The 15287-nt window shown below is 34.0% G+C and overlaps 1 protein-coding gene across 1 annotated transcript; it reads right to left on the reverse strand.

Annotated features, from left to right (window-relative positions):
- Positions 1-7950: 7950 nt before the first annotated feature.
- LOC129889180 (cytokinin dehydrogenase 7) lies at positions 7951-15018 on the reverse strand. The gene is made up of 4 exons (XM_055964378.1): positions 13993-15018; positions 13610-13879; positions 9570-9832; positions 7951-8384 (listed from the first exon to the last, which is right to left on the reverse strand). The coding sequence occupies exons 1-4, from the start codon at positions 14695-14697 to the stop codon at positions 8069-8071; spliced, it is 1554 nt and encodes a 517-aa protein (XP_055820353.1). The 5' UTR covers positions 14698-15018; the 3' UTR covers positions 7951-8068.
- Between the last annotated feature and the right edge of the window lie 269 nt (positions 15019-15287).

Genomic DNA, 15287 nt, shown 5'->3' on the forward strand with positions numbered 1-15287 from the left:
AAATATGGAGGGACAAGGCCCCCATCGTACACCTGAATAAATAAACATATATATCAAATGACCAGTATCAAAAGTTAGGCTCTGAAACAATGGATCTCTCCCAACATCGCTGAGTGGAAACCCTAAGCTGGAGGATCTCCAAACTGAACATCTGTACCTGCAGGCATGAAATGTAGTCCTTCGGAGAACGGGAGGTCAGTATGACATATGTACTGAGTATATAAAGCATAACATATAATAACTAAAACAACAACTGAAATGGGGATGTAGGAAACAAGTATGACAGTTAACAGTTCACTATACATGCACCTTATGAAAAGAGGGCATGCATATCATCCTCACATATCACTCTTGGCATGCTGTGGGACTCGGTGTTACCATTTTATCATATACGGCATCTTACCTTCGTATACGGTATTATTTCATACATTACAAGTACCCCACTATGTCTTCATATGTATGCCTATCTATCATATCCGGCCCTTTAGTGAGGGTCTCGATGAAAGAGTGGTGTACATGTCGTACCGCACCTAACCCACTATAGGACTCGGTGCCATTATCATATAGTAAAATATACCAAGGAATATTCAACCTGATCCATACTTTAAAATAGTGCCGAGGAACATATAGCCCGATCCATATTTTAAAACAATACCGAGGAACGTACGGCCCGGTCCATATTTTAAAATAATGTCGAGGAACGTACGGCCCGATCCATATTTTCCATCATATCATCATGTACATACCTAGCCCAGGAAGCGGTGATGAGCATCATCACATACGGCGTCATTATATGCTTTACTTCATCATATACGGTATTTTATCATCGTATACTTCTACATATATATATAACCAGCCCAGGACTCAGTGAGCGAAGAGTAAAACTAGGCACGACCACTTTCCAGGCCCCCTTATGGGACTCGGAGGAAGATGGGTTATAGCGTGCACGAGTAGAGTAGTAAGAAACCATATGCAACTAAGTCATCAGTTGAGACTCAATGAAACAGTCAAGTGAACCGTCACTTGAAGACCAGAGTAGTAACCGTCTTAAGTACCTTCTAAACACCATTACGGATCATATAAGCTGGAGTCTCAGGAATCATAGACGTGTATCGAGACAAGGTAAACAGCTTATGGAAGTAGAGACGTTTATCATCGCAGAGACCTTAGGAATAGGGACTTATACATTCCATTATTATTCATCAGATAGGAGACTCGAGGGTAGTAGTTCAACTACCTTAAGAATTCTAACATCAAGTAGTGAATAATAAAAATCATAAGTTCTACTCGAAGCTTATAACTGGAATACCTCCACCTCATATCATATACTATTTCATTTATACTTAACACATTCCAAAAAAAAGAAGCAACAGGCTTTACATATACTATTGTTTATCATATAGGAGCCTTAAAAGGCAATAACTCAACTATTACAGGAGCTTTAACCTCACAAAATGAATAAAGTCTATGAATTACATTTGGAGTTTCAGGAGTGGAATTATCCCCACATTTCATATACAAACCATTCATAACTTATACCTAAGACATGCCAAAAGAAAAGAAGAATAGCTCTACATACCTGTTATGGGTTAATCGCATCCAGACTCGCTTCGTTACTCTTTTGACCTATTTAACACGAAAGTAGTACTAAAGTTAGTGACTTTCGACTTTCCATACCCTAAACCTACTACACATTATCCATAGTAATTACTTCCTTGTTCATGCTACTCGACTAGCCTCGACTAGTCTATTAGTTAGTTAAGGAGTTAACGGAAATCGGGCAGCATCTCCTCTATAACTTGCCCTATAAGAAACTCCAATTTAACCCCCAAACCTTATCAGCCAACCAAAAACAACAATCATCAACATATATATAAGTAAACCACTTCCACATTACACAACACAAACTCCAAACAACTCGCTTAAAACTACGATACCAAAATAGGGTCTTTAATCTTTATTTCGTAAAACCTTTAGCTATACGAAGCGGAGGGTAGTGTGGCTGAAACCAGAAGCACCCATGCCCCATTCATACCATGTTCCATCCCTGCAACACACCACCACACACCTGCATCCGCACACCACAAGCACAACACCTTGCTTCGACTATAATTTAACTATAGCAACTCTAATTTAGCTTGTTTTGAACGTCAAGCATCCTTATGAAATATTTATACTTCCATCTACATAAAAGGCATATAATACACTACATAACCACCCCATAACCTCCAAATTTAAATGAAAGACCTTACCTTACCCGAAATTGGCCAAAGCTTGCCAAACTTCGCCTCGGAAGTTCTCTAATTGCGGTTGAAATGTCGTGGTTGTTTGCTATCTATTTGGTGCTGATACAAACCATAAATTTATATAATTAACACCCTAATAAAATTTACAAACCCTTACCAAAACTTTGGAGAAGAGAACCAAGCCATACCTTGCTAAAACATACTAAAACTTGTCTCGAAAGTTCTCTTAATATGCTGAAAGTTAGTGGACTGTTTGTATCTCTTCCTTGCTGCCCCAAAATGAAATTTTACATTATTAAAAACCGCTATATCACCATAGGATACCTTACATAATTAATTCACATAGAAGAAATCGGAGCCTTACCTTTCCTTGCTCAAACCCGTAGCTCATCTCTCCCTTAGCTTAGGGTTTCTTTTTCTTTTTTAGTCTTGAATTTAGGATGAAGAATGAACTAAGAGTCATTAAACGTACATATATATGCTACCTTAGGAGGTGACACGTGTCTTCTCCTAAGGGTGATATGTGTTCAGCCCCTATTGGGCCAACACATCCATGCAGCCACTATTAGGCTGCCACGTGGTAGGTAGGGTCCACCCCCCCACCAAGTAGGTGGGTCACCTGCTGCCATATGTCATTTCCCCATGCTGTCATATGGCACCTCCTCTTGCTGTCACCTATCGCATTTCTCCCTTTTCGTGGGTTCGTAGTCTCATCTTACTTTTAAGAACCTGTGTACTCCTTACTATGCAAGCGTGGTATGTACTCAAGTATCTCAAGTATGTAAAACTTCTAAGTTGGTAGCTTACATAGGTAATTCAAGTCCTACGACTCATTACTTGGCCTCCAACTCCTTCTGACTTCTCATGACTCTATTCCCAACCTTCCCTACTATGGGGTATCACATTCTCCCTTCCTTAGAGTTATTTAATAGTGTCGTAGATTATCCAGCTCACATGATAACTTCTAAGAAGCTTAAGAACCATTCTGAGCTAAAGAGTGTGGGGTGTAACATCCTTCCCCCTTTAAAATATTCGTCCTCGAATGTTAATTAGTCTTATGAGGTCTTACCAGGACTTTGGGAATTCTCTATACCAGTTGTCATCCATAGACCTCCTACTCATCAACACCATTGATTCAGGAGTTTAGATTACCTGTAGTCGTAGGGAACCCATCCGGGTATTTCTTCTCTATATTTGTCTCATCATATGCTTTGATGGAAGCCACATCTTAGTTTGCAACCTTCTAATTTGCCAACCCAAGATGGCGATGGGTCGCTCTTTATAGGGTAACTTCTCTGTTATGTAGACCTCATCCAGAGAGAATATTCTGAGAGGGTTGCTTATATATTTGTGGAGCATTGATCCATAAAAATTGAATGTATTGCTTCTAATCGGATGGTAGGTTCAACTCATAGGCAACTTTGCCTATTCTACGAATGATCCGATAAGGACCAATGTATCCCCTTCTTGCCAAATTTTATTAAACCTTTCCTTGGTGACACTTTCATAAATACTCATTCCTCTATTTCAACTTGAAAGGTTGGCGTCGACTATCTTTGTATGACTTTTGTTAACTCTAGGTTGTTAATAGTTTTTCCTGAATAAGCTTTACTTCATTACTAACTTGTTGGATACCCTCCGGGCCTATCCATTAATTGAAGGGCAAAATGTCATACTAAGATTCACCTGTGTCCCCAATCCCTTCCAGAATAATCTCCAGCGGTTAGTTGTAAATTGAACTTTCCTGTCTGAGATAATAGGTGTGGGAACTCTATGAAATCTTATTGTTTCCTTGTTATGTCATCTCGCATAACCCTTAGCTGAATATACCTTCCTAACTGGAAGAAAATGGGTTGATTCTGTTAGCTTATCTACCATAACCCATATGAATTCATAGTTCCTTAGAATGCGCGGTCAGCCTGTACTATAATCCATATTAACTGCTTTCCATTTCCGAGTTGGGGTTTCCATTTCTTGTAATAGGCTATCAAGCTTCTGATGCTTTATTTTGTTTAAGCTATTGTACAATTCCTCTTAATCCAACTTGTAACACTTTAGGCATGCTATCCTGCGCTTTTACTTTAATCTTCTCTCACGTTCTCTTACCACACATCATATTGTAATCCTTACACAAACGTGTGTAGGTACTTAAAGAAGTCCAGAAAATGCCTTAGCATCACTATAATAGTGTCTTACCCCCTTCAGTCGAGGTCAGGACTCCACGAGGCTTTTGTCCTTAATACTGATTATATCTTAAATGTTCTGCCTCGAACCATCTTACACTTTTCTTTAATAGATTCTAAATATGGCAATCACATTGCTATTACCGACTTCTTTTTATCGAGTAACCATTTAATCTTACTCTTAGTATACCAATGTCGTAGGTGGCACAACTATTCTTGTACAATTTGCACAAAGTGCGTTCAATTTTTTTCACAGCCTTTCCTGCTCTTGGCTTACTCTGGTTTACATGTGTCATTGTACTAACACGCGCTTATAGTCTCTTTTGTTATACTTGTTTTGCTTCCTTCACTTGCTCTTAAGTTTTCTCATATTCTAATATAGGAGAGATTTTATTATCCTCTTGTATTTGTTGCCTATATGTCATCTACCTCAGTAGCCAATAACTTGGTTGCCAACACCTTAACCTTTTGTCGAGTGTAGCCCGGTTATCCCTTATAATTTAAGTTACTCGTTATCATTCATTTGTCGTAGCCGTCCCTTTTTCTATGTGTCTATCCTTTGACATCACACTATTCAAGGTCCTTTCCAATAATCCTCCACACTGTCTCAGAAATCATCTTGGCTTTTATTCGTTCATTACTGGCTTTTAGATCTTGTAAACTCTGCTAGTATATAGGCTCAAAAAAAATTTAAAAAATGATGAATTAAAGAGGAATTTGAGGGATTTACCAAGATAAAAGAAAGGTTCAACGACCCTGGAACGTGCCCACTCGAATTTCTGACTCCCTCCAATAAGAATCACCCAAAACCACCAAGAATTGCTCCAAATATCATCAAAATATCAAGTTTCGAAATGAGACATACAAGCTGAAAAATAGGTCTTTTAAAGACTGAAGTGCTAGGTCTTTTGTTCTCTAGGGATGCAAAGCCTTGTCCACAACGCTACCCTTCGCAAATGCGGCATGAGGACCGCGAATGTAGAGGTCAGGACAGCTTCACTCCGCGAACGCGGTGCTCCTCATGCGAATACAGGGGCTAAATCAGCCACTACTTAGAGAGCGCGGCCAAGGGCCCGGATTGTGGAGAAGAGAATAGCATTGAACCTGCAGTACTGCATCAGCAGTTCACCAAGTCTAGAAAAATCCTCAACAAAGGCTCGAAATTCATTCAAAACCACTAAGACACAAACAAATTATACAACCCAATTGAAAATGACATTTTGAACTCAAAAAAATCGATGAAATAACAACGAAGGTCATGGTCAAAATGCTGATCCAAGTCAACACTAACAAAGAATTAACAAACAAAATGCCCAAAGCCATAAACTTATCCCGAAAACCTCGAGAACCAAATCAAAGGTCATTCTACACCAAACTCCGCATTCTAGAGCTAACCGCGCTGACGAAATTTCAATCCAAGCATGTTTATCAAGAATGTTGACCGAAGTTAAACTTTGGTCAAAACATCAAAGCTAAAACACGTAATTGCACAAACTCAAAACGAATGTCCCAAAATCCAAATCAACCATCACACTAGACCAAAATGACCCTTCTAGAGCTTATGGGACTGACAGAATCTTTATCCGACATCAGAATCTCCGAATGTTGACTAAAGTTAACTCTTTCAAGCCTTAAGTGTCCAAAATAGTTAAATCAATCCAAAACTCACCCGGCCACCTCGAGAAGCGTGCCACTCATCCAACACTACATAAAAGCTACAAAGAAGCTATGAAAAGGGGGGAGCTGTAAAAGCCTGGAAAAACACAAAAATAACCACGAGGGTCAATATATATATATATATATATATATACACACACGTAGACAAATAAAAAAATTGAATATTAATATTAACATCATGATTTAAATATAATGAAAAATATCAAGAAAAATAAGTTTAAAAACCACTTCATAAATTAAATCACTACATAAGAAAATTCACCACAAAAATAAATAAGTATGAGATATATTGATAAATATGTATATATGGTTGGGATATTTTGTTCAATATTTGAAAGATTGGCTTCCTTCAATTACATTCTCCCTCCACTGCATTCCCCCCCACCCCAACCCCACACACTCACATCCAAAAGAAAAGATAAAAAAAAGGATAATATTGAGCATTTCTATTTCAACACGTGTCTATTGTGTGTGTTTTCTTCCTTTTTTAATAAATTACTCATTTTATTATCAAAAAGGGCATTACAATTTAAAGTTTTATTTTATATTGATATTGTAGGTCATCACAAATAATATATTAATTGTATAGGAGTATTTTTCAAATTGAAAAGGGTCAAAATTTTCCGTTAAACTATGTAAAATTAAATAAAAAAGTCTTTTATTAATAGTTTTATCTAAAAATGCATCTAGCATCTAAAATTATGCATCGGTTGGTTCGGTTCGATTTTATGTATTATCAGTTTGATTTATTTATTTTTAATTTTAAAATACGCTAAGTCAATAACCAAACCAATATGTTATTTCTTATCGGTTTTTAGTTTATCAATTTTCATCCTTAACAGTTCGATTTTCAGTTTAATCAATAAAAAATGCTCATAAAATAATTATATAACTTCTCCAATAATTTAACGCAAAAAGACAATAACGTAGCTTTACGGAATGCTCATAAAATAGATTTAGTAGTGACTAACATGGAAAAAATTATACAAGTACAACACAAATAAAAGAACTAAGACAATAATGTAAATTAATGACTAAAGAAAAAAAATAGTAACTAATAAGATATTGATATTACTTCAATCTACATAGCTAATCTGGCCATCAATGCTATTGGAAAAAAGATTTTCAACTCATTCCATCAAGTTCCAACACAAGGAAGAAAAATCATGAACATTGAGAAAGAACAGATTCCTTCATTAAGACTTCGCACCAAGAAAATCAAACATGCATAATCATTTTTGACCATTTTCCGCTTTTTAAATGAAATCGATAAATAACACACAGACTAATTTATAAAATTAATTTGTTGTTTAAAATATCCTTATTTCTTATATTAATTATCAGTGCACAAAATCAAATTCCGTGGGCCAAAGGATATTTTTAAAAAAACCTAGAGTAACTTTCAGCGGTGCTCAAAGAAGACGACGACAATCAGAAAGGTTTCTTTTTCTTCATGTTCTGTAGCAATAGCATCCATTTCTTTACGATAAATCAATATATTTGTAAATAAGAATATTGAACTAATATGTAAATAAGATTATTGAACTAACATGTAAATGTCGAGTGAAGGCTTCATTGTGAACAATGGTGCTGGATTAATATATATCGGCAAACTATAAGCGTATCACACACTCTGATTTTGGGTATCATTAAAATGAGTTTGTCTATGAATATTCATGTTTTTATAGGACTCAATCCATATTTACTTAATTGAAATATAACTGAGTCAATTTATTAAAATATAGCTTAAATGATCTGATTTTAAATATGGTCTGAAATTGTTAGGCTCTAGTTAATATAATGTGAAATTGAAAAAAAGAAGAAGAAAACAGAGATGAGGAATATCCTTGAACTTTTTCATTTATATTCTTTTGGAGTTTTTTTCTTAAGAATCACAGTATCCAATGAAAAGGAAAAAAGGTCCGAGAAACCAATTAACCTAACACAAGTAATATATACTTATTAGAGTTGGTGGTTTCTAGTAAATATTTTTTGTCCAGGTGCAAGGACAGCCTTTGGATCAAACTGTCTCTTTCTGTCGACAAATCTTCCCCATTGATCCCCGAAGTGCCTCTTCCATTCTATTGTGGATTTGTAATGCGGAAGGTACAATTTAAAATCAAATTCATTCTTGATACAAGTTTGTACAATCTCCTGATTTTGTGCCACCATCTCGTTTATTTCAAACTCTTTTGGATGTGTGTGGGTAAACCTTAGCAAAGCCACCAAGTAAAAGATCTCATTTTGGGGTAACGCCACTGACGATCGATTATCCCACCTAATTTCAAAAAGAAAAAAATTATATTATTGAAACAATAAAATACCTAATGAAACATTTTAGAGGCCAAGAGAACACAATTTGTAATACAATGTAGCGACCGCTCATTGAATCAATAAATCATCTAATTTACAAAAATGACTTTTGTATCAGTCTAAACAAATTTGCTTGTGCATTTAACGGACTATGATTTACAAAGCTCAATCAATTTTACACTCAAACAACTAAAAGCCAAAACTTCAAATGACAAAAGAAACAACAAGGATGGTTTGGTCCAACTGAGTTAGCAGTTGGAGAGAGAAAAAGAAGAAGCAATTGTGTCACTATTCATCGGGTTGGCGAATTTTAATATCCTTGTCGTCACTTATATTGATTAAAAACTGACCCTCAAAAGTTGGGCTACTCCATCTCCTTTTCTACGAAAAAGAAAAGATTGATTCATGACAAAAATATCCTTCCTTTAACCTTTTAAACTTCAACTCTTCATTTGAATGACCAATATAACCCGTTGTAACAAAGGTGGGTCCCATCGTATCTTTGTCCCAAATATTATGGTTGCTTATGCCTCACAAAAAGAGTAGAAAATCATATTCTATGCCTGCCACCACAATACTTATAGAAAATATAGATGCACTGCACTGATAAAGTACAAGCAACATAGCAGCTAGTGCAACACATGATCCTATGGAGGTTAAAAATAAAAAAGCACGGGACCCACTTTAAGAGTAGAAGAGAGCAATGACCTAACTTCCTTAGAAATCTCAACCACCCAAGTTTGGATGGGAATCAAGTAATCCGTTTCATATAAAATAGTGGAGTAATTCATAATGAAACACGACACATCACCACTAGTCCCATGGACATGAGGTTGCCATGTGTGGTCCCAGAACACGTCACTATCTGAGTCCCTAAGGCTAACACGTGGCTCTCGCATAGCCAATGAAACTTGTCTCGGCAAAGAATATTCTTTCAGAAACAATTTCAGTTTTCTTAGCACAAGTTGTGGTCTTGTACCAAAAGAATTATGGGTAATTTAATTGATGATGGCCAATAGATCCTTCAATTAATAGAAAACACATAAGTAATCTTATTTTGGGGTCAATCAAAAGTTGAATTTTCTTAAACAATCATTTCAATTTTATATAGGAAACACGAACATAACAATGTAGATAAAAATAAACTTACTTGCTGCGCAGGAGAGGATAGGTCAAAATAGGGCCATTGACACCACCTTTTAAGATGTTTTGGAACACAAGCCGATTGAATGCTGCAATATCTTTCTTGGAAACAAACATGTTAAGCCATGGATGAGGTGTAGCCCATATACCACTACCTCTAGCCGCTTCTTCTACGTGCTCAACTCTTAATAAAAAATTCAGATAAGTCAAGTCGATCTCAAACTTAAAGTGCTCCAAAAATCTCAATTTGCCTAGCAATTTCTCAATCACCTACCGTAAAAAAAAAAGGAAAATATTTGTTAACATCACAATGCAAGTAACCAAAAAAAATTAAGATCAAAATTTGATAAACAATGGTATTTTGATCATTCTATTAAACATCATATCAAGGAGATTCTGCAAAATGATGGCCTTTTATGGCAAATTATTGAAGAGAGAGAATTAAGTAGGGGACCGCAGAACATCAAAAAACTATGGGTCTGATTAGCAAAAGGACAAATAACTAATAAAGATTTACTGTTTTAGCCTCAGGTTTTATGAGTTTTGTCATGAACGACTAGGACAGAGGAAACACTAAACAGTGAAAAGTAGGGAGCTAATTTCGTAATAAAAGCCCTATTGTGTGGGCACACTTTCAAACAAGCTGGTTGGTTCTATGGTGTCAGAAAATTCATGGAAAGATTACAAACTATTTTTACCATCATAAATTTGACACTGTTGTTAGTCTATTATCAAACGTTGTCGTTTCGCATACTGCCAATTGGCCCCTCAACCCACCTTTCGTTGCTTTTTTGCACACGTGTAATTTTCATCATCTTATTTTGACTCAAGTCATCTACTATCCTTAAAACTATATGCATATTACAATTAGATTAAAAAAAAAAACAATCTGGTGCATCTTAAGCTCTAGCATATTTCAATTAGATATCTTAGTTAAAATTAGTACCTATTAAATATCTAAATCATTCAAAATATGTATCTATAAAATATAAAATGCTGATTTGACAAAAAACGTATTTTTCACTTTTGTTGGATGCATGAAAAATTTGTAATAATGTTTTTTTTTCCTAAAAAATTATTTCTCTGTTTTTTCTTCCATTGAAATATTTTGAAAATATCAACTTCTTAATTCAAAAACGGAAAAGAGTCTAAAATGTCCTTGACTATTGAAAAAGGTACAAAAATGTCCATCATTCATCTATTGAACCTAAAATGTCTTTGACATTCACTTTTAGGTCCAACATTGACCCTTTCTTTAACAGAAAAAGGCATTTTATGCCCAATAGATGAATGAATGATATTTTTGTACAATTTTCAATAGTCTCATGATATTTTAGGCCCTTTCAACAGAATTTTAATTAAATAATTTGAATAATTTTTTTAAACACATGGCGGTCATCGATTGGTTACAATTTAATTATTTAAAATTAATTATAAATCAAAATTTATTTAACAGAATTTTAATTAAATAATTTAAATAAATTTTTTTTAAATACGTGGCGGTCATCTATTGGTTACAATTTAATTATTTAAAATTAATTATAAATTAAAATTTATTTAACAAAATGTTAATTAATTAATTTGAATAATTTTTTTAACACGTGGTGGCGTCCATCTATTGGTGAAAATTTAATTATCTAAAAATCAAAATTTATTTAAACGAATTTTAATTAAATAATTTGAATAATTTTTTTAAACACGTGACGGTCATCTATTGATTACAATTTAATTATTTAAAATTAATTATAAATAAAATTTATTTAAAAAAAATTTAATTAAATAATTTTTCTAAACACATGGCGATCATTTATTGGTTACAATCAATTATTTAAAATTAAACTATAAATCAAAATTTATTTAAAAGAATTTTAATTAAATAATTTGAATAATTTTTTTAAACATGCGTCGGTCATCTAGTTACAATTTAATTAATTATAAATCAAAATTTATTTAATAGAATTTTAATTACTAAAAAAGACTTAAAATGCCCTCGAGCTATTGAAAATGATACAAAAATGTCTCTCATTCATCTATTGGGCCTAAAATGTCCTTTTTCATTAAAGAAAATGTCATTTTTGAACCTAAAAGTTAGATGTCAAAGGCATTTTAGACTCAATAGATGGATGGAGAAAATTTTTATACCATTTTCAATAGTTCGAAAGCATTTTAGGCCTTTTTCCTGTCCAAAAACGGAAAGCACCCCACCCCCTACCAATCATCTTCTTCACCTTATTTTAGTCTCCATTTCGTCTCCGACACTTTTTTTCTTTTTTAAATTTTGCTTAGTTCTTTTCAATTTTTATTAGAAAAAATTTGAATCAACTAATTGAATTTCTATGAAAAAAGAACAAAGAACACAATAAAAAATTTCAGCATCGGAGTGAAATTTTTATTAGTAAAATTAATACCTATTGAATATCTAAATTATTCAAAATATGTATCTATTAAACAGAAAATGTTGATTGGACAAAAAAAATGTTTTTCACTTTCGTTGGGCGCATGAAAAAGTCTGAAATAGTAGTTTTTTTTGTTTTTTCCTAAAAAAAAAAGCACTTTTTTTCTTCCATTAACACTTGTCAGTGTAAATCACTTAAAAGATTTTTAAATATTTTGAAAATAACAACTTCTTAATCTAAAAAAGAAAAACACCCCACCCCCTAACAGTCATCTTCTTCACCTTATTTTAGTCTCCATTTTATCTCCGACACTTTTTTCTTTTTAAAATTTTGTTTAGTTCTTTTCAATTTTTATTAAAATAATTTGAATCAACTAATTGAATTTCTCTGAAGAAAGACAAAGAACAAGAGCACAAAAAGATTTTTAAACATTGGAGTGAAAAAAGTTAGCCTATGTCCGTCCATCTCCATTTTCAATCACCTCCGAATAAATATTATTATTCAAATTAAAATGTAAACTCATTAAGTTTAGCAAATATAATATCCGAAAATTTGATAGATTTAATTTGAATCCTTTTAATTTCTCTTTATCGTCGATTTAGAAATGATTAACAGCCGGTAAATTCTCATTCTTCTTCATTATTGTACTAGTCTCTTTATATCTTTCTCTCTAATATATTAGGTATGAAAAATAATTTTAAAAAAGAAATTTGAATCTGTTAAGTAATTTAAAAAGAATTTGAATTTTGTTATTTGGAAAAGGAAATGTTAGGACAGAAGATGAAGAAGAAAGGGCGTTGGGTAGTGTGGGATCGGGTAGAATGTCATCTTTATTTTCACTTTTTTTTTATTATAAAATAGATAGAAAATATATTTGAAATAATTTTAAATATAAAATTATTTATTTTATTCTTTTTGGGGCCCAATACCACATGTCATCGATTAATTAGTCATTTTATCATGTCATCACGAGTGTATCACATAAATTTCATATTTTTTTTGATTATCAAAAAATATCTAATATAGGAATAACTTTTGAATAGTTAAAAGTATTCAATAAGTACTAGTACTCGTTGGAATGTATAAATAAAATATACAGATAATTTTAAAGAGCCGTCAATAATTAAGCCTTTTATTTTTATTTTGGGTTCATGAATTATTAATTTACTTACAGTTAAATAAAGAGGAATTTGTTCTAGACAATTTTAAATAGCCGTCGATAATTAAGTCTTTTATTTTTATTTTGGGTTCATGAGTTATTAATTTACTTACAGTTAAATAAAGAGGAATTTGTTCTAGGGAATGTAATTGTTGAACGAATCATCCTTTTGACCTTTTCACTGTGTTAGATTAATCTTCTGTTCCCCTCTTTTTGGGACCCAATCCTTGATTCATGGTCAACATTTGTTAGCCCCCCCCCCCCCCCCCCGTTCCCACACATCCCTTAGCAGCCACCTAGGTCAAAACTAATTATAATTTTATCATCCAATAGAAACTTACATTATTATAAAGTTGAAAATTTTAAAATAAGGTACCTCATAACACATTCCCACTTTCCTTCCCTTCCCATCCACAAAGGGGGCAATGCTAAAAGCAAAAGTAAAAAAGAGGATGGGATAAAATGAAAAAGTATTGAAATTGACAGATTTACCATATTTATAGTGGAGAGATCGTCTTGGTTGTTATAATGTAAGGCCACTTCAAGACAATATAGAGCCGAGCCAGTTTTTTTGGGTAAATGGATGGGATCAAATATCTGATTTGAATTCAATGGCACCGATGGCCAGCCAGTAATCGGATCATCACTGTTCAGCAACACAAAACCTTCCACATAATTGAACGATTCCTGACTCATTATCAATAACTCAGCATCATTAGTGAACTCATCGAATTCACTGTATACCACTCTTATCCACCTCACCTAATACACAAAAACAAACCCATAATTAATTAATAATCACAATATGTTGAAAATCGAATTTAAATACTAGGAACTTTTAAAAAATCTTTTAAAAATAAAAAAACGACACTAACCATATCTGGGGCTGATTGAAGCAAAATTCGAGCTCTAGTGATGACACCAAACTGACCAAGTCCACCAAGAACGGAAAAGAAGAGTTCCGAATTTTGAGAATTTGAGCAGACGATTCTTTCTCCATTGCCGGTAACAACTTCCATTTCCATTACAGTTGACGTTTGGGGCCCAAAACGGAAAGCTTGACCACTAACGCCGGCATTAGACAGAGTACCTCCGACCGTTAAATCAAGATAATCCGTCCACGATTTAGGAGCCAAGCCGTGTTTCGAAACGCAGTGTTTCAAGACATCAGTCCATAATGCTCCGCCACCTACGTCAGCGTACATAGAGTTGACATTGACATCGATTCTGTTATTATCACCCATTGATTTCATGTCGATTATGAGTCCAAGGTGGGCCATAGCTTGGCCGTTAATGGAATGACCATTACCCCTCGCCGCTACCGTTAATGTTGGTGACTGTAACGCTCGCCTAATCACCCGTCCAACGTCATCGGCTCCGGCTGGGCGTATAACGGCTAATGGCTTCTCTAAATATAAGCCGCCGAAATCTTTACTGCCTAAGCTGGTTGCCGTGAGTCCATAATCAATGCTTCCTTCAATGTCCAAGTCTTTCAAAACGCCATCGGCAATTTTTTCAGGTTCAGGTGATGAATCAGTGTCATTTTCTGCCACGAATCGTTCAACTAAACACGCTAGCATCCTCCTTACTGAATTGGGTATCTGAAAAAAAATCTTCTTTTCTTATATAATTGCTACCAAAAAGCTTTTTTTTTTTTTTTTTGTGTGTGTGTGTCTAACGAATTGAGAAATTCTTAGTTATGATGGTAGGGAAGAGGAGGAGGTTTAAATAGCGGCGGGATGGGGATTTTAAGAATGAAAACTGAAAAGATAAAAGAAACGAAGAGAGAGGGGGATAAAACAACGAGGAAAGGGGTGGGGGAGGGGATGAAATTTGACGTCAAGAGAGTCTTTCAATATCCTGTTGACGTTGTGATTCTATCGACTTCCTCCTATGTCTGCCACTCTCACAAACATTAGTATTCATAATTGTGTAGAAAATTTTATTATTAAAGGAGGTTAAAGTTTTTTAATTTTGAAAAAAATTTAAATATGTCTTGTTGAGTTAGATTGAATTCGGGGTTAAAATATATTTGATTTTGATATCTAGTTCAGAGAGATTCTATTATTAAAATTTGAGGTGATTTCGTGACAAATTAAAAAAGTTGAAAATTTGAAGTTTTGGGTGTTCTTTCATGTGTTCTTGAAGAAGAATAAATAAAAAGAGTATA

Source organism: Solanum dulcamara, chromosome 5 (assembly GCF_947179165.1).
Source record: "Solanum dulcamara chromosome 5, daSolDulc1.2, whole genome shotgun sequence".
In the NCBI taxonomy this organism is placed as follows: Eukaryota; Viridiplantae; Streptophyta; class Magnoliopsida; order Solanales; family Solanaceae; genus Solanum; species Solanum dulcamara.

What these genes read in the sequence shown, in the direction of transcription:
- LOC129889180 (XM_055964378.1), bottom strand. Translation starts at nt 14,697, where the DNA reads ATGCTAGCGTGTTTAGTTGAACGATTCGTGGCAGAAAATGACACTGAT. An exon ending in TTCAATCAGCCCCAGATATG is followed by an intron (nt 13,880 to 13,992) that starts GTTAGTGTCGTT and finishes TTTGTGTATTAG; the next exon opens with GTGAGGTGGATAAGAGTGGT. An exon ending in ATCTCTCCACTATAAATATG is followed by an intron (nt 9,833 to 13,609) that starts GTAAATCTGTCA and finishes TTTTTACGGTAG; the next exon opens with GTGATTGAGAAATTGCTAGG.